The 18,378-nt window shown below is 43.6% G+C and overlaps 3 protein-coding genes across 3 annotated transcripts in view; all 3 read left to right on the forward strand.

The window, feature by feature from the left end:
- Positions 1–18,378, forward strand: part of ST6GALNAC4 (ST6 N-acetylgalactosaminide alpha-2,6-sialyltransferase 4) — a 683,294-nt gene that overhangs the window by 557,373 nt on the left and 107,543 nt on the right. The gene's annotated exons all lie outside the window — the stretch shown is intronic.
- ST6GALNAC6 (ST6 N-acetylgalactosaminide alpha-2,6-sialyltransferase 6) overlaps positions 1–18,378 on the forward strand; it is a 490,277-nt gene that overhangs the window by 342,265 nt on the left and 129,634 nt on the right. The window lies entirely within an intron of this gene.
- Positions 15,642–18,378, forward strand: part of EEIG1 (estrogen-induced osteoclastogenesis regulator 1) — a 60,073-nt gene continuing 57,336 nt past the window's right edge. The window contains exon 1 of the mRNA XM_070758813.1: positions 15,642–16,033. Within this exon, the coding sequence (XP_070614914.1) occupies positions 15,888–16,033 (146 nt within the window). The 5' untranslated portion in view covers positions 15,642–15,887. The remainder of the gene's footprint in view (positions 16,034–18,378) is intronic.

Genomic DNA, 18,378 nt, shown 5'->3' on the forward strand with positions numbered 1-18,378 from the left:
CATGCTTGCAAAGGCACTGAAAGGGTGTCTTTTGAAGAAAGAAAAGGGAGGAGGGAGGGGTAGCTTGGGGGAGGAAAAATTTTGCAGAGAACAACGTGCTTGCAAAGGAACTGAAAGGGTGTCTTTTGAAGAAAGAAAAGGTAGGGGCGCCCCCCTTGCCTTTCTTCCTTCCTACTCACCCTTTAGCCTAGCCTTGCTTCTTCCACCCGCCCCCTTTAGCTGCTCCTCCCTGCCCTCTGTTCGCCTCCCTTCTAAAGTTTGGGATTTTCCTGAAGGATTTGCACGCATTATTTGCTTTTACATTGATTCCTATGGGAAACATTGTTTCATCTTACAAACTTTTCACCTTACGAACCTCCTCCTGGAACCAATTAAGTTCGTATGATGAGGTACCACTGTACAGTGTTCCCTCGATTTTCACGGGTTCAAACTTCGCGAAACGTCTATACCACGGTTTTTCAAAAATATTAATTAAAAAATACTTCGCGTTTTCCCCCCCTATACCACGGTTTTTCCCGCCCGATGACGTCATATGTCATCGCCAAACTTTCGTCTGCCTTTAAAAAACATTTTTTTAAAATAAACTTTAATAAATAAACATGGTGAGTAATAATCTAAATGGTTGCTAAGGGGTATTGTAAATTGTAATTTAGGGGTTTAAAGTGTTAAGGGAAGGCTTGGGATACTGTTCATAGCCAAAAATAGTGTATTTACTTCCGCATCTCTACTTCGCGGAAATTCGACTTTCGCGGGCGGTCTGAACGCATCCCCCGCGAAAATCGAGGGAACACTGTATTTTCCAACCTCGGAAACTTGAAGACGTGTAGACTTCAACTCCCAGAATCCCCCAGCCACCAATGGAAATGTGTAAATGTCACCTCCCCCTCCAAAAAAGGTGTTTAGGTAGGCACCTTCCAGCCTCAGCCAATTTTATTCTCACAGGTTAAGTTTACAGCACGAAATGCTAACCACAGTATAATTAGCGTGGCGGTGTGAATTCCAGCCTTTATATGGGTTGCAAACCCAAGAGTTTTTGGCCCAGCGTTAACAATTTAGGATGCGTGAGGATGTTAACCTATCCTCTCCGTTCTTAGTTGGACACCTGAACCAGTACTGCTATGCAACGGAAACTGAACAAACCAGTTTGAGCTTATGTAAACCATCTGAAAGTACCGATCATCACCTCTCCTGCTTTGTGGTATTTTCCTCAAGACAAACTAAGGAGGTATAAAGGTTTTCTTAAACAAAAGAGATTCTGGTTTTTCTGCATAACTGGGAAGAATTCGCGTAAGAGAACTGGCCTCTTTTAACCCATTGTTCAAACGCAGAAATAGACCTCTTGGGATTTGCCACCTGGTCAACCTCTCCCAAGTTCTCCGTAGGCTCAAAACACGATTTATTTTCACCTATTCACGGTTTTATAAAGTCCAAATGGAAGAGCAGAGAGAATACCATAACTTGCTCAGAACTGCCCAAAATAACAGATTCAAAGCTATCATTTGTCTTGGTTTAACAGTGGCTGATTCAATAAATCAAGTATCAAATCAGGTTTCAGACTTAGAAATGCGCTAGCTGGGGCACCGCCTATGTCATCGGAATTAATTACCTTTTTAAATCCCAAGCTGAGCAATAGTTTGCATGACAATATCAGCCTGTACTGTTAATGTAATTCTTAGAAAAACATTCCCCTGCTTTTTTCCCCCTTCTATCACAATGGTTCTCAACCTGGGGGTCGGGACCCCTTTGGGGGTGGGTCAAACGACCATTTCACAGGGGTTGCCTAAGACCATATGGGAGAAGACAAATTTGTCCTGGTATTAGGAACTAAAGCTTCTATTCTGGCACCTTGGAACATATTTTTACAGGCGTTGACAGTGAGGGTGTCCCTCTGACCTTCCTGCCAATCAGCTTAAAGCTGTTGGGAGAATTGCGCTAGGCTTATGGTTGGGGGTCACCATAACATGAACTGTATTAAGGGGTCGTGGCATTAGAAAGGTTGAGAACCATTGTTTTATCATTATTATTATTATTATTATTATTATTATTATTATTTATTAGATTTGTATGCCGCCCCTCTCTGTAAACTCATGTGCTTTTCATTTACCTTTGTGAGGTTATTATAAGGCACAATTCCCCCCCCCCCCAGCTCTTTCAACCATCTGGGAATGAAAAGCTTCCTGGTGTCCCAGAAAATAGCAGCAATGCTTCTACTACTGCAAGAAAGCAAAGCCAAAATTTTTTTTTTAAAAAAACCACATTCCTGTAATACCTAGTCTTTCCAGCACTTTCTCCACTCTTCCTGCTACAGGGACATTTTTAACCGTAAGAATAGGAAGGCCAGGAAACAATAAGGACCACGAAGGCCAATTAAGTGCTATTACATTTCTTGGCCATCGGCCAAGCCTAGCTTGGTTAATGTGCCCAAATGTCCACTTGGCATCTTACCAGCTAAAAGTTCCTTTTCCCGGCAGGGCAGGGATTGTGAGTCAAATCAATGTCCACAAGCCAAGCTTGGAGAAGGCATCAGCCATACCTTCAAAGCATCTGATTTTTAACCCTCACGCTTGAGAAGACAAAAGGGTACAACCCAGTCATGATGGTCAGCTGGCTTTCTCTGTGGGTTCAGACAGTCACATTTCCCCATTGTGAGAAGCTGGCAGATGAATACTGCCTGGCCATGGCTAGAAGGACCAGGGGAGACATGATAGCAATGTTCCAATATCTCAGAGGTTGCCAAAAGAAGGGGGAATCAAGCTGTTCTCCAAAGCACCTGAGGGCAGAACGAGAAGCAATGGGTGGAAACTAATCAAGGAGAGAAGCAACTTAGAACTAAGGAGAAATTTCCAATTAATCAGTGGAACAGCTTGCCTCCAGAAGTTGTGAATGCGCCAACACTGGAAACTTTTAAGAAGATGTTGGATAACTGTTTGTCCGAAGTGGTGTAGGATTTCCTGCCTAAGCAGGGGGTTGGACTAGAAGATCTCCAAAGTCCCTTCCTACTTATTGTTATTATTATTAACTATTAACTATTTTATTCACAAGAAACAGTGGTACACAGCAAACAAGATTGATATGCTGGATTTTGCATCACAATATCACAAGTCAAACACTTCCTAAACGTCTAGGACTGTGCAGTGTTCCCTCTAATTTTTTGAGGGGGTGGGCGGAAAAGTATAGTGTCTGAGCGGCAGTCCCTTCGGGACTGGGCGGCACAGAAATAATAAATAAATAAACAAACAAACAAATAAATAAAAAACCCACCCTGTTTTGCCTCAGAGAATTTCAAAATAAAATACTGTACTGTGTGTCTATAACAGTGAGCTCATAATAGGGCAACTCTATCAATATCAAAATGCCACTTAAATAGTTGAGCTAGTTTCAAACTAGATTTTGATTTTCTTTCTCTCTTCCTTACTCCCATTCTTTTTCTTTCTCTTTTCCTTCCTCTCTTTTTTCTATCTGTTTCTCTCTCTTCCTCTCTCTCTCCTTCCCTCTCACTCTTTCCCTCTCAGCTTCTGGGCAGGTTTGGAAAACTCTGAGTTGATGATGATTTTTAAGTGAGCGATTGCTCACTGCTCAGCTTAGAGGGAACTATGGGACTGTGTGATTGTATTTTCGAATGATGCACGCAGTTCCAAGTACGGTGGCCTTTTTGCAACTGACAGATTGGGATTTTGTCAATGTTTATTGTTGTTATTATTAACAACCATGGTGGGCTGGGGAAACCAGCCATGACCCATGAACCGCCTACGAAAGGATTGAAAGCCAAGCCATGACAAAGGTCTTGGAGGAATCCCGTCAAAACACCGTTGAAATGACAAATAGGGATAAGAGGTGGGGGCACCCTCCGCCTGGCTTTGCGTCCTGTAGGGATTTGTCGATTGTCCTTGACTAAGTTCACACATTTCATACATAAAACATTATTTAACCAAGACAGTCACCCAGACTTATGAAAAGCATTGTGATTGGGATTACGCAGTCATGATGTCACTTGCTCGTGGATCAGCCAAACTGTGGTATCTTTGTCGGTGATTCACCCACGAGGGCTGATCCTGGCAAATACGGCTCATAAACGAAGCTTTATCGTTCATTGTGTTGAGTGAACCCTACTAAGGACTTTAATAAGCTATGAATCAGCATTAAGACTATTGTAATGGGTTTAATGGATAAGCTTCCCAATCACAGTTAAGCAAACTATGCCTTAAAGCAGGGATATCGAAGTGGATTTCTTCTGGGTGGGGGGAGACTGGATGGATGCCTCCTGCAGCTCTCTCCTGGCTGAAAATCAGGCATGCAGAGGCCCCCGCACGGTATGTTTTTAGCTTCGGCCCCCTGCAGCACCCTGCCAGCCAAAACAGGCCACGCGGAGGCTCCCATATGGCCCGTTTTTTGGTTCCAGCAGCACTCTGCTGGCTCAAAACAGGCCGCGGGCTGATCCTTCGATATTTCCAAACCAGCCCTGCGGGCTATATTTAAGCACTCCATGGGCCAGATGCGGCCCGGGGCCTTTTGATTCCCTCGCCATCACAAGTCGGAGCTCAGTAATCATCCCTTTTCCACATTAATGTTAAATAAGGTCCAGGAGGGAAGTGTTTTTAATAGGAAAGTGAACACAAGAACAAGGGGACACAATCTGAAGTTAGTTGGGAGGAAAGATCAAAAGCAACATGAAAAAATATTATTTGACTGAAAGAGTAGTAGATGCTTGGAACAAACTTCCAGCAGACGTGGTAGATAAATCCACAGTAACTGAATTGAAACATACCTGGGATAAACATATATCCATCCTAAGATAAAATACAGAAAATAGTATAAGGGCATACTAGATGGACCATGAGGTCTTCTTCTGCCGTCAGATTTTTATTTATTAAATTTATTTATTTTATTTATTTATTAAATTTGTATGCCTCCCCTCTCCGCAGACTTATGTTTCTATTAATCTTGGACTCCCAATAAAAACCAGCCTTTGTGTCCAACTAGGTTTATATACTGAACAATGCTTATTTTTTTAAAAATGCGCTAATTTATCATGCACCCAGATGCATTTGAGATGTTGTTTTCCGAGCACTTCAGACATTTGAAGTGTCTCCTGGGACTCAGCTGATTCTTTGGGCCTTTTTACAAATCTGTTGATCAATAACATCGGGTTTCGCCGTCCGATTAATTATGAAACGAAGCTTCCAAAGAAACAGGAGCTTTCCAATCAAAGCCGTTGAATCAATATGCATGAGGATAACAGGATTTATAGACCCACTAAACTTTAATAATCCGATGGTATAATCACATGGCAAGTCCAAAGGGGAAGTTTTTCGAAGACTGAATCACAAAAGAGATTTTTCCAACCTGGCGTTATAATCAGTTGGGAAAATTTATTCCTAGTCGAGAGGGGTTGGATTTTGGCTCATTTTGTTGTGTGAATTCAGACATCCATGATTGCAAACCAGGGTTTAGGGCTCCTTGGGTTTATGCAACTAAAGCCAGTTGTGATTATACATGTAACCTTACTTACAACAGTCCATTTAGTGGCCCGGCAATGCAAAAAAAGTGCCATTATGGACATTTTTCTCACTTAACGACCGTTGCAGCATTCCCCACGGTCATGTGATTTGTATTCAGGTGCTTTGACACAGACTCACGTTTACCATGGTCGCATTGTCCTGGAGATCCTCTTTTGTGACCTGACATAAAAGCCTAGTCCAGTGATGGCGAACCTTTTTTTTCCTCAGGTGCCGAAAGAGCTTGCACGCGCACTCTTGGGCATGCGTGAGTGCCCACACCCAGGGATGGGTAGCAGGCAGGACAGGGTGGAACACAGTTCCACCGGTGGAAATGAAGATGCGTGCAGAGCTCCCGCTGATTGGCGGCTGTCACTTCCTAGATTACTGGTCTTGGCTCGGCTCTCCTTTTTTCCCTTGCTGCTGTGTCTGTGCTCCTTGCTTTTTTCCTCTTTCCTCCTTCCTGGCCTCGGACGAGCTTCCCTCTCTCCTGCCCAGCTCCCCTCCAGCCTCACGCAGCCTCCTCCTGCCTGAGGTGCAAGCAGAAGGCATGGGTGGAAGCGGCGCTGGCAGCATTTATGCTTCTGGCAGCACCCATTCGCCTAGCTACCCAGCCAGAGGCGGGGGGGCGACCCAGGAAGGAGAGCGCGGGAAACGCGAAGCAAATTGTCACCCCGGCGAGCGACACTGGTAAGTTTGTAACTCAAGGACTTAACAGTTCACTTGAACGATGATGATCGTTCAAGCCATTCCCACCTGATCACATGGCCGGCAAGCTACTCCTACTCAGTCACATGACCATTAATCACACCCACAAAATAAGCCACACCCACAGTGGCAGGAAAAAAATTGGCTGCCCACTACTGCCCACACCCATAATTCAAAGCTTGGGGAGGGCGAAAACACTCCCCACCCCCGGAGACCCCCTGGAGCCCGGAAATGACCTGTTTCCCAACTTCTGGTGGGTCCAGTAGACTCCTGAAGTTGGGGAAGGGTAAAAATGCCCTCCCCAAACTCCCTGGAGGCTCTTTGGGAGCCAAAACGCCCTCCCAGAGCCTCTGCACCAGCCTAAAATCAGATGACTTGCACACACATGTACAATTGACCTGAGCCAGGGTAATGGTAAGGTTTTATAGGTAAGAAAGTGAGAACAAATAAAGGGAAGTATTTCTTCACCCAGAGGGTCATTGGTTTATGGAATTCCCTTCCAGAAGAGGTCGTGACAGCTGTCATAGAAACAGAAGATTAACGGCAGAAAAAGACCTCATGGTCCATCTAGTCTGCCCTTATACTATTTCCTGTAGTTTGTCTTAGGATGGATCTATGTTTAGCCCAGGCATGTTTAGACTCAGTTCCTGTGGATTTGCCAACCATGTCTGCTGGAAGTTTGTTCCAAGCATCTATGACTCTTTCAGTAAAATAATATTTTCTCACGTTGCTTCTGATCTTTCTCCCAACTAATCTCAGATTGTGCCCTCTTGTTCTTGGGTTCACTTTCCTATTAAAAACACCTTCCCTCCTGAACCTTATTGAATCCTTTAATCTATTTAAATGTTTCAATCATGTCCCACCCCCCCTTTCACTTCTGTCCTCCAGACTATACAGATGGAGTTCATGAAGTCTTTCCTGATAAGTTAAGACCTTCCACCATTTTTGTAGCTGTCAGCCTGGAGAGCTTCAAGGCAGGATTAGACAGATTCATGGATGCCAAGTGTATCAGTGGTTATTGGAACGGATGTCCAAGTGCCGCCTCTATGTTGGTGGAGGCAGGCAGGATTCCCTTGGTTCCCATTTGTTGGGGGTCGAGGGAAAGGGAGGGTTTTGCCTTCTCTTTCTGCTCAAGATCCCCATGGACAACTGGTGGGCCACTGTGTGACACAGAATGCTGGACTCAATGGGCTCGGGCCCGATTCAGCCTGGCTCTTCTTAGGTTCTTATATTCTTATGTGCCACCTGTGGCACCCGTGCCATAGGTTCACCATCACTGGTCTAATCGATGGAGAAACCACATTGACTTAACAACTGTGTTAATAAATGTTAAGAATTGCCGCCGTTCACTTAACAGATGTGGGCAGAAACGCTGTACAAGTGTGGGGGGCGAAACAAATGTCTCGCTTAGCAACACATTGTTGTGGTCGTAGTTGGAAGACCACCTGTGTTTGACCAACAATGACTCAACCACCCCCGTGGTGCAGGAGAATGGAAACACATCCTATTTCCGATTTCAGGGGAAAGGTGATGGGGAGAGGAAGCAGCTGGGTGGGCTTCTGAGGAACATCTGCTTAGCCACTCTGGAAAACAGGATACCGGATAATTTATTTTATTTGGAATATTTATTTCTTTTTTAAAAATCTGGCTCCATTCCTGATGGGTTGCCTGCCGTCAGTCATCCTCGTTCTTCCTTCCAAACCTGCTGCTTGGCCCGATGGGCTTCGTCATCACTAAAGCCCATCATCCCTTTCCCCCAAAGCCAGCTTCCCTCCTCGCTTTGTTGGGGACTACAGTTCCCATCGCCCTAAGTTATTCTTTAAATAAAAATATTGAGGTTTTATTTCAAGACAAAACAAAGACGCAAACAAAACACATAACAAATAAAAGGAGCCAAGCTGCTCCATTCTTCTCAGAAGTCTCAAAGAGTCTTACAAATCATATTAATAAATAGAAAAAGGTAAAGAAAAAAATATATAAACTATATATATTACTACTATTTACAGAATTTACATAATTTTATATCATCTGATATAAAATATACTGTTAAATATTATTTTATTCAACCAATCATAAAACTTAACCTAATTTTATTATATTCTGATTCTTCTTGTCCTTTTAAGTGCCTTGTCACCATATCCATTTCGGTGCAATCAGTAATCTTATTATTTCTTATTAGTTATTCATTGGGGACTACAATTCCCATCGCCCTAAGTTATTCATTGGGGACTACAACTCCCATCGCCCTCAGCCTTCCATCCTTTGAATTCCCATCCCCTGCGCCCTGAAGATATGCTAAAGCAATCGCACGGTGGCTAGGGATGATGGTGTGGGAGTCCTTCCCCATCTTCCTGAGGGCGCCCGGTTGCAGAAGTAGGCAAGCATTTCGCTCCGCCTTGTACATAGTTTAAAGTCAATGCAGGGGGCGGGCCTTTCCCCCCCTATCTCGCGTGACTGACGTCACGCCTCCTCCAATAGCTGCTCCTCCTTCCGCCGTCGTGGTCAGGCGGAGCCAATGGAAGCGTGGATGCCTTCCCCCTCCTCTCCTCCCCTCCCTTCAATTCGATTCTTCTTACCCAATCGGCTTCCAGCATCTGCGGCTTCGGGAACTGCCGCGGGTTTTCTCCCCGCCCTCTTTCCTTTCCCCATTACGCCAGCGGCGTAGCGGGCGCAGTTGGCGTAGAGCGCTGGCAAGCCCAGCTAGCACAGAGGTCTGGAAGGAGCGCGGAGGTAGGAGAGACCCTTCCCCAAGGCTGATTGCAAGCCCCCCACGTACACTCCCCACCCATGGGGTGTATTGGGAGAGGATGGCGCGGTTATGGAGGAGCAATGCACTTTTCCCCTTCAGGGAGGGGGTGGATTTGGGGGTGCAGCTCTAAAATGGGTCTGGGGGGAGCCATTGCAAGCTGCGAAGGGGGCAGTCCAAGGAAGGGCTTGGAGAGACTCCTTTGCGAGCCCTCGGGAGGGGAGGGAACCCTGGGGGGGAGGTCGCTTGCACCCTATACCTGGGGATGCCAAGCATGCAAAATGCCCACGTGCCTGCACGCGTGCAAAATATGGGGGGGGGGGCAAAGTTTCGGGTCGGTGCGTCGGTTTTGCACCCCCTTTAATTGATGGTGCATGCACGCGCACACAGGTGGGGGGGTTACTTCCCCCCCCCCCCAGCGCGAGTCTTGCCGGAAAAGACTCGTGCAAAGACACGTAGGTGCATTTAACTCAACGCGTATCCTTTGCTCGTCCTGACTTTTGCATAGGGCTCCATCAAAGCATAGTTAAAACAAGCCACGGTTTAGCCTCCATCCTGGATCCCACAGGGTGTATATCTTCCTCCTCTTGTCTCCTAGCCAGGTGCACCTGCATACAGGTGTCTCTGTAGCAAGCTAGAAGTTAAACCTAGCCAATGATGGCTTGCTCTGAGAAGACGACCTTGGACTATATTCAACAAACCCTAGCTAAAAACAAGCCACGATTCGACCTGGGGCCTACCAGTGTAACTTTCTCCTCTGTCTCATAGCTGAGTTTACCTGCGGGCAGATGACTCTAAATTTAGAAACAAACTTTGCCTATCTCTTTGCATGAAAGTTGCCTTTCCTGCAGCTGGGTTTCAAAGTGCTTGGCTTGGGATTGTTAAGAATGTTGTTGTTGTTGTGTAAACATCAGGCTTTAAGGTGTTACTATTTCTGGTGTTTGTTGTTACACAGGAATTGTGCAATCCCTTGAAGGTTTGATCCCACACTTATTTCTTAGCACATTTAAGATTACAATATAGAGGGTGCCATGCCCCATAGGTTAATCCAAAAATAGGCGAAGGATTTATTCCCCAGTGAACCAGCAATGGCTTGCAACACAACCGAAATTGCCCCTTTGCCTTTAATCGTTTTACAGTGGTGCCTCTACTTAAGAATGCCTCTACTTAAGAACTTTTCTTGATAAGAACTGGGTATTTCAAGATTTTTTTGCCTCTACTTAAAAACCATTTTCTACTTATGAACCCGAGCCCGAAAAAAAATTATATCCCAGACTTGTCTTTTTTCTTGAGATTTTTAAAAATGATGAGGGGAAAAACATATACAGTGGTACCTCTACTTAAGAACGCCTCTACTTAAGAACGCCTTGATAAGAACTGGGTATTCAAGATTTTTTGTCTCTTCTTAAGAACCATTTTCTACTTTAGAACCCGAGGCTGGAAAAGTTTCCCAAGAAATTTGAGAGCAGTACGAAGGCCCGGCCAGTTTCTTGCCATTCCCCCTTTAATCCCAGCCATCTCGGGCTTTTCTGGGCTGCCAGAGGAGCCTTTCGGTGGCGCTTAAGGAAGCTTTGGCAGTCCAGAGCAAACGGACCGTTTTCCTTTCTCTGGGCGCTTGGAGAGGGAATAAACCACTTCGCTGTGGTGACTCCCTCGCTCTGCCTCCCATTTATTTATTCATTCATTCATTCGTTCAATTTTTTTATGCCGCCCTTCTCCTTAGACTTAGGGCAACTTACAACATGTTAGCAATAGCACTTTTTAACAGAGCCAGCCTATTGCCCCCACAATCCGGGTCCTCATTTTTCCCACCTCGGAAGGATGGAAGGCTGAGTCAACCTTGAGCCTGTGATGAGATTTGAACCGCTGACCTACAGATCTACAGTCAGCTTCAGTGGCCTGCAGTACAGCACTCTACCTGCTGCGAGGTTGCCTCCTGGAGCGTCTGGGTGTGGAAAGGCAAAAGGGGGCGCTCATCTCACCTTCCTTCGGCAGCGACTGTCCTCCCCTTCTTCTTCCTCCTCCTCCCACCCAAATTCCAAGCTTTTATTCCTTTCCTAATGGGTTTGCACACATTATTTGCTTTTACATTGATTCCTATGGGAAAAATTGCTTCTACTTAAGATCGTTTCTACTTAAGAACCTGATCACGGAATGAATGAAGTTCTTAAGTAGAGGTACCACTGTATTTCGACCTGTAGTAAAAATGGAGCAGAGCCCGATGGCACATAGACCATCTGGTTATAAATTAGGACTTGCTTCTGAATATTCGGGATTTTAGTTCCTTTTGCGCAGGTTTTGCAAACAAAGAGGCATGAAGAATGAGCTTTCTTGAGACTTAAATGACCTACTTGTTTTCCTTTGGGGGTGGGAGAGAAAAAAACCTTAATCCAACCAATTTAAGAAAGCAAGAATGAATAACTAGGATGCCTTTCGGGGTTTAAGCCATGCCTGCTCTGTTTTCATGGATAACTATCCCTCTGGATTGTCTGGGTTCAAACCCCACCATAGAAGGCCCTCTAGCACAGGGGTCTCCAACCTTTCTAATGATACCTTGTCAGACAGACTTAACAGAAGATCCAAAGACAGGCTACAAGAATGGTGGAAGGTCTTAAGCATAAAACGTATCACGAAAGACTTAATGAACTTAATCTGTATAGCTTGGAGGACAGAAGGAAAAGGGGGGACATGATCGAAATATTTAAATATGTTAAAGGGTTCAGGAGGGAAGTGTTTTTAATAGGAAAGTGAACAGAACAAGGGGACACAATCTGAAGTTTTTTGGGGGAAAGATCAAAAGCAACATGAGAAAATATTATTTTACTGAAAGAGTAGTAGATCCTTGGAACAAACTTCCAGCAGACGTGGTTGGTAAATCCACAGGAACTGCCTGGGATAAACATATCCATCCTAAGATAAAAATACAGGAAATAGTATAAGGGCAGACTAGATAGACCATGAAGTCTTTATCTGCCATCAGTCTTCTATGTTTCTAAGATGGAGATAGGTGGATCTTGAAACCTAGAAGAATAGAAACATAGAAGGGCAGAAAAAGACCTCATGGTCCATCTAGTCTACACATGTACTATTTCCTGTATTTTATCTTAGGATGGATATACACTGCTCCAAAGAAATAAAGGGAACATTTAAACAACACAATACAACTCCAAATAAATCAAACATCTATGAAATCAAACTGTCCACTTAGGAAGCAACACTGATTGACAACCAATTTCACCTGCTGTTGTGCACATTCAACTTTGTACAGAACAAAGTATTCAATGAGAATATTTCATTCATTCAGATCTAGGATGTGTTATTTGAGTGTTCCCTTTATTTATTTATTTATTTATTTATTTATTTATTTATTTATTTTGAGCAGCATATGGTTTATCCCAGGCATGTTTAACTTCAGTTACTGTGGCTTGACCAACCACCTCTGCTGGAAGTTTGTTCCAAGCATCTACTACTCTTTCAGGAGAATAATATTTTCGTCCATCTTTTTGGTTTTGGAATGGAGGCTGCGGCAGGGATGTTGAGATTTATTTATTTATTTATTGGATTTGTATGCCGCCCCTCTCCATGGATGAGAACGTGATGCTTTGGGGAATTGAAGGCAAGCTAAGAATGGTTTTGGTTGGTTGGGTGGGTGAATGGTTGAGGAACCTCAACGTCCGAGAACAGTGGAAGAAGAAGAACATGAGAAACTGGTGCAGTAGGAAACTTTTACTACCTGGTGAGACAGGTTGTCTCAGGTCTGAGCAACAAAGTTAGAGGGCCCAGCGTTGTTCAGAAGATCACCTTGAACATCTAACGCTGAACTTTAGACCGTCCCTCCAGGGAGAAAGTGCGAGCGAGCAGAAAAACAGCATTCCCAGAGTGGCAGAATAGGGTAAAGTTCTTCAGATCAATAATGTCACATCAGAATGTGCTTTTGCAGTAAACTGAGCATACAGAATTTGTTACGAAACCTCCTCCCGCTCTACATTCAGACCCAGAAGTGGAGATCCTGACATAAGGCCTTGCCCAAGCTGGGAATAAGGTTTAATTTTTGTAAACGCCTGGAGGTGTTATCCATTTGCATTTTTCTTCCTGGGGGGAAAAAAAAGGGAGTTTTGAAGGTACAGCAGCTGGTTAAAAAATAGAGAGGGAAAATATGGAGGGAAAAGAATACAGATTAGATTAGATTAGATTTACAGTGATCCCTCGATTATCGCGAGGGTTCCGTTCCAAGACCCCTCGCGATAATAGATTTTTCGCGATATAGTGGTGCGGAAGTAAAAACACCATCTGCGCATGCGCACCCCTTTTTTCCATGGCCGCGCATGCGCAGATGGTGTTTTTACTTCCGCACCTGGGAAGACCCAGGGAAGGTTCCTTCGGCCCCCAGCAGCGAGGAGCTGAAGATCAGGGTTTCCCCGCCGCCCACGCAAAGGGGAAACCCGGATCTTCGGCTCCTCGCTGCTGCGGCGCTGCCGAGCAGATCAGCTGCTGGGCGGCCGAAGGAACCTTCCCTGGGTCTTCCCCGCCGCCCACGCGCCGCTCGAGAGCAAGAGGGGGAGAGATAGAGAAAGAGAGAAGGAAAGAAAGAGATGAGAGAGGGAGGAAGAGAGTGTGAGAGAGGAAGAAGCAAGATAGAGAAAGAGAGAGAGAAAGAAAGATGAGAAAGGAAGAGAGTGACGTCATCGGGTGGGAAAATATTTTTAATTAATATTTTTTGAAAAATCGCGATATAGCGTTTCGCGAAGATCAAGATCGCGAAGATCGAGGGATCACTGTATTGGATTTATATGCCGCCCCTCTCCGCAAACTCGGGGCGGCTCACAACAATAATAAAAACAGTACATAGTAACAAATCCAATTCCCACCAATCTAATTACAATTTTAAATTAAAGATTCATAAAACAATCCCAATATATATAAAAAACACAGGCACACAGTCAATCAACCAACCAACGGCAAAACAACATGGGCAAGGGGGAGATGTTTTAGTTCCCCCATGCTTGACGACAGAGGTGGGTTTTAAGGAGTTTACGAAAGGCAGGGAGGGTGGGGGCAATCCTAATCTCAGGGGCGAGCTGGTTCCAGAGGGTCGGGGCCCCCCACAGAGAAGGCTCTTCCCCTGGGTCCCGTCAGACGACATTGTTTAGTCGACGGGACCCGAAGAAGGCCGACTCTGTGGGACCTAACTGGTCGCTGGGATTCGTGCATTAAAAGTAGAAATTTATTTATTTACAGACACAGAGAGCTATTTGGGGTGAGGTGTTATAAACCGATATGTGTTTTTGTGAGTATATCTCAGGTTTGAGGTAGATACTGTAGATGGATGGGCAGATAGATGAAATGACAGGTGAATGACATTTTTACATAGGTGAAGATGAGAGTTAGAAAGATGGATGGATTGATGGGCAGATGGACAAATAGATGAATAAATAGATATAAGATTAGAAGATAAATGGATAGGATAGACAGATGATGGACGGATGGATGGATAGATAGATAGATAGATAGATAGATAGATAGATAGATAGATAGATAGATAGATAGATAGATGTAGATAGGTAGATACCAGTAGTTTGGTAGATTGATGGTAGGTTCATTGAAAGATGGATGGATGGATGGATAGATATAGGTAGGTAGGTACCAATAGGTAGGTACTGGTAGGTTGATATGTAGATACTGTTAGGTTGGTAGATGGATGGATGGTAGATTCATTGAGAGATGGATGATGGATAGATAGACAGACAGACAGGATAAGATAGATAGACAGACAGACAGATGTAGTTAGGTATATATTGGGGGTTGGTAGGTATCCTGGTAGATTGGTAGATAGACAGGTTGGTAGATGGATGGTAGATTCATAGATAGATAGATAGATAGATAGATAGATAGATAGATAGATAGATAGATAGATAGATAGATAGATAGATAGATAGATAGATGTTGTAGATAGAGATGAAAGATATATAAATGGATGGATGGATGGACGGACGGACGGACGGACAGACAGACAGACAGACGAGAGAGAGACTTTTATGAGAGTTTGAGAGAATGTGAGTTCATGTAAAAGAAATATTCTGTGTTTGTGTACAATGAATTCCATGCTTTGGTGGAGCTGTTGTTTTTTTTTAAACAAAACCATGCCTTTATATCCCCCTACGTGGCATCCCGGAAGAAAAGGAGCCGGTTGGAATTAGCACTTGCTTTTTAAAGGCACCGCAAAAATAAATCAAATTAAGAAAGACAGGCCAATCCCCCCCTTCCTTTCAGAGGGAAAGAAAATTGACCATATAAACGAAGTGGGCATTGATGTGTGTGTGTGGTTTGAGAACGGAGGGAGGAGAAGTACCGGAGATTCAATCCCACCCCCCCTCATTCCTTTCCCTAGGCTGAAATAAATAAGGAGGAGGAGCCTTCATCCGAAGAGGCTGGCGCTTAACTTTGCCGAGAAGGAAACCAGCCATGCCTACCAGTGAGGTCTCCGGCGGAACTGGTTTTTGTCACCTCTGAACAGCTCAAGCTCCCGCAGGTCCGGGATTTCTGAATTTCTCTCTCTCTCTCTCTCTCTCTCCCCTTCTTTCTACGTGTTTTTCCTCCCCTTTTGGAGATGAACCAAAGACTTGTCTTGCTTTATTACCAACCTGGCATGTCCCTCTTCCTTCCTGGCGGTGCTTGGCGGTCCCTGATCCGATAGCCCGGATCAGACCATCAAAGAAAGAAGAGAAACCATCAATTTACAAGCTCGGCTACAAGTCTTTTCTGAGTTGGCAGAAGGCTGGGGAAGAGGGAGATTTCATCACCGCCTTTGCAAAAACGGAAAAACCAGCCCGTCGGTTGCTTTTGTTTCCTTAAAGTTTCTGGCACATATTATTATCCATTTAAAAAAAGAAGGAGGAGAAGAAAGCTTTCCCGATTCCCCCCGGTTTTGGAAAGCGCCCATGGCTTTCTTGATGAAGAAGAAGAGATTTAAGTTTCAAATCAGTTTCACCTTGGAAGAGCTGACGGCCGTGCCTTTCGTGAACGGCATGCTCTTCTGCAAAATCCGACTGCTGGACGGCGGTGACTTTATCACCTTGTCCTCCAGGTAAGTGAAGAAAGGGGATTTGGGGGTGGGGGGGAGTGGGGAGACGGAGGGGGTATTATTTTGCCTGTCCTTCGTTGTTGGCTCAGGACCAGATTACTTACGGGACCGTCTCTTGCCACATTATTATTATTATTATTATTATTATTATTATTATTATTTATTGGATTTGTATGCCGCCCCTCTCCGCAGACTCGGGGCGGCTAACAACAGCAGTAAAACAGTGCAACAAAATCCAATACTAAAAAAGCAGTGAAAAACCCATTATATAAAAACCAATCATACATACAAACATACCATACTTAAAATTGTGAAGGCCTAGGGGGAGAGTGTATCTTAGTTCCCCCATGCCTCCCAGAGACATATAAGAGCATACAGAGTTGGCCTCCTCCAGGTCCCGTCAGTCAAGCAATGCAGGTTGACGGGGCCGCGGGGCAGGGCCTTCTCTGTGGATACCCTGGCTCTATGGAACCAACTCCCCCCTGATGTCTGTACTGCTCCCACCCTACTGGCCATGATGACCTGGCTTTTCCAACAGGCCTGGGCGGTGGGCATGAACCAACCACAACCAACCAGCCAAATTGTATGAAAGTTTAGTAAGCATGTGGGGTTAGTTTACTGTGTTTAATTAGGGTTCTTAATTAATGGTTTTATTACTTAGTTTTATATTGGACTTCTTTTTATTGTTTTATATGTTATATATATATTTACAAGGCAAAGGTTGCAGGTTCAAGTCCCAGTGGGTATGGCTACCTGATGAGGCCAAAATAAGGCCGAAATAGATCTATCCTAGTCTCCCTTAATTTTCAAATTCAGCAAAAAAAACATGTGACATATATATATTCGGGTTTTGTATGTATGTATGCATACGTTCCTTCAATATACCAGGGTGATCCAACAGAAAAAACATATAGCCCCTCCCTGGTACAAAGCTGAAGGGATCAGATCTGGCCTAGAGGTTAGTTCTCTGCCTTACAAGGCAGAGGCCCCAGGATCAAATCCCAGTAAGGGTATGGCTAGCTGATGAGGCCAGAATAAGGTTGAAATAGCGCTATCCTAGTCTCCCTTAATTTAAAAAATTCAGCGCATATATATATACTGTATGTATGTATGTATATATATTTTGTAGATTTTCACGGGTATATGGATGTAGATTGTTCTGAGTTCGGGTTTTGCCCCGTGTAATAATTTGAGTGTCTATGCGACGTTTCGGTGAAATCACATTCACCATCATCAGGCTGACGTTTCAAGCTTCGTGCTGTTGTAAATATGGAAATATTTACAACAGCACGAAGCTTGAAACTTCAGCCTGATGATGGTGAATGTGATTTCACCGAAACGTCGCATACACACTCAAATTATTACACGGGGCAAAACCCGAACTCAGAACAATCTACATATATATATATATATATATATATATATGTCACATGTTTAAGCTGAATTTGAAAATTAAGGGAGACTAGGATAGATCTATTTCGGCCTTATTTTGGCCTCATCAGCTAGCCATACCCACTGGGGCTTGAACCTGCAACCTTTGCCTTGTAAGGCAGAGAATTATCCTCTAGGCTACAGTATCCAATCCCTTCAGCTCTGTACCAGGGAAGGGTTACATTTTGTGTCGAATCACCCTGGTATATTGACATATGTATATGTATATATACACACACTTTATTAATTATTTACTTTAAGAAAAATACACAAATACCATAAAACAGACAAAGACAAGAACAAAAACAAAACACAACTTATACAGACATATAGATATAATCGTAATTACAGTTATATATCAAATCTTAAACACTCAGTAATTTACACATTTGCCAACCAACCAATTGGGTTTATTGCTACAGCTTTTTTCTTTTTCTATTTTATCAGCCTACTAGTTTTACATTGCTATGTTACATATTGTGATCTATATCTTAATCTTTATTCATTTCAATCATATTACCTAAATCATAAACTGTATTATAGATATTTAAACTTTTAAATATTTTTTGGGATTAACACAATCACACCACCTGTTCCGGGTTTGGTAGAATTCAGTGTTGTCTCTTTCTTGTATGTCCAATGTCATCTTGTTCATTTTTGCAATTTTGTAAATTTTGGGTTTTAAAATTTTTTAAAAAAACTTTTATTGTTAAAAAGAAGATAATTCATATAATTGTTATTACAGATCCAACACAGTTTCATTTTGCATATTAAAATTACAAATCATATCTCTGTGCCTTAAGCAAACTATATACATTTCCATAAGTTAATAAAGTCTATGATATTAGTATATTTAACTTTCTTAAATGAACACTTATACTTTATATTGATATATTTAATTTTTATTGTGGATCCAT

This window comes from Erythrolamprus reginae, chromosome 8 (genome assembly GCF_031021105.1).
Source record: "Erythrolamprus reginae isolate rEryReg1 chromosome 8, rEryReg1.hap1, whole genome shotgun sequence".
In the NCBI taxonomy this organism is placed as follows: Eukaryota; Metazoa; Chordata; class Lepidosauria; order Squamata; family Dipsadidae; genus Erythrolamprus; species Erythrolamprus reginae.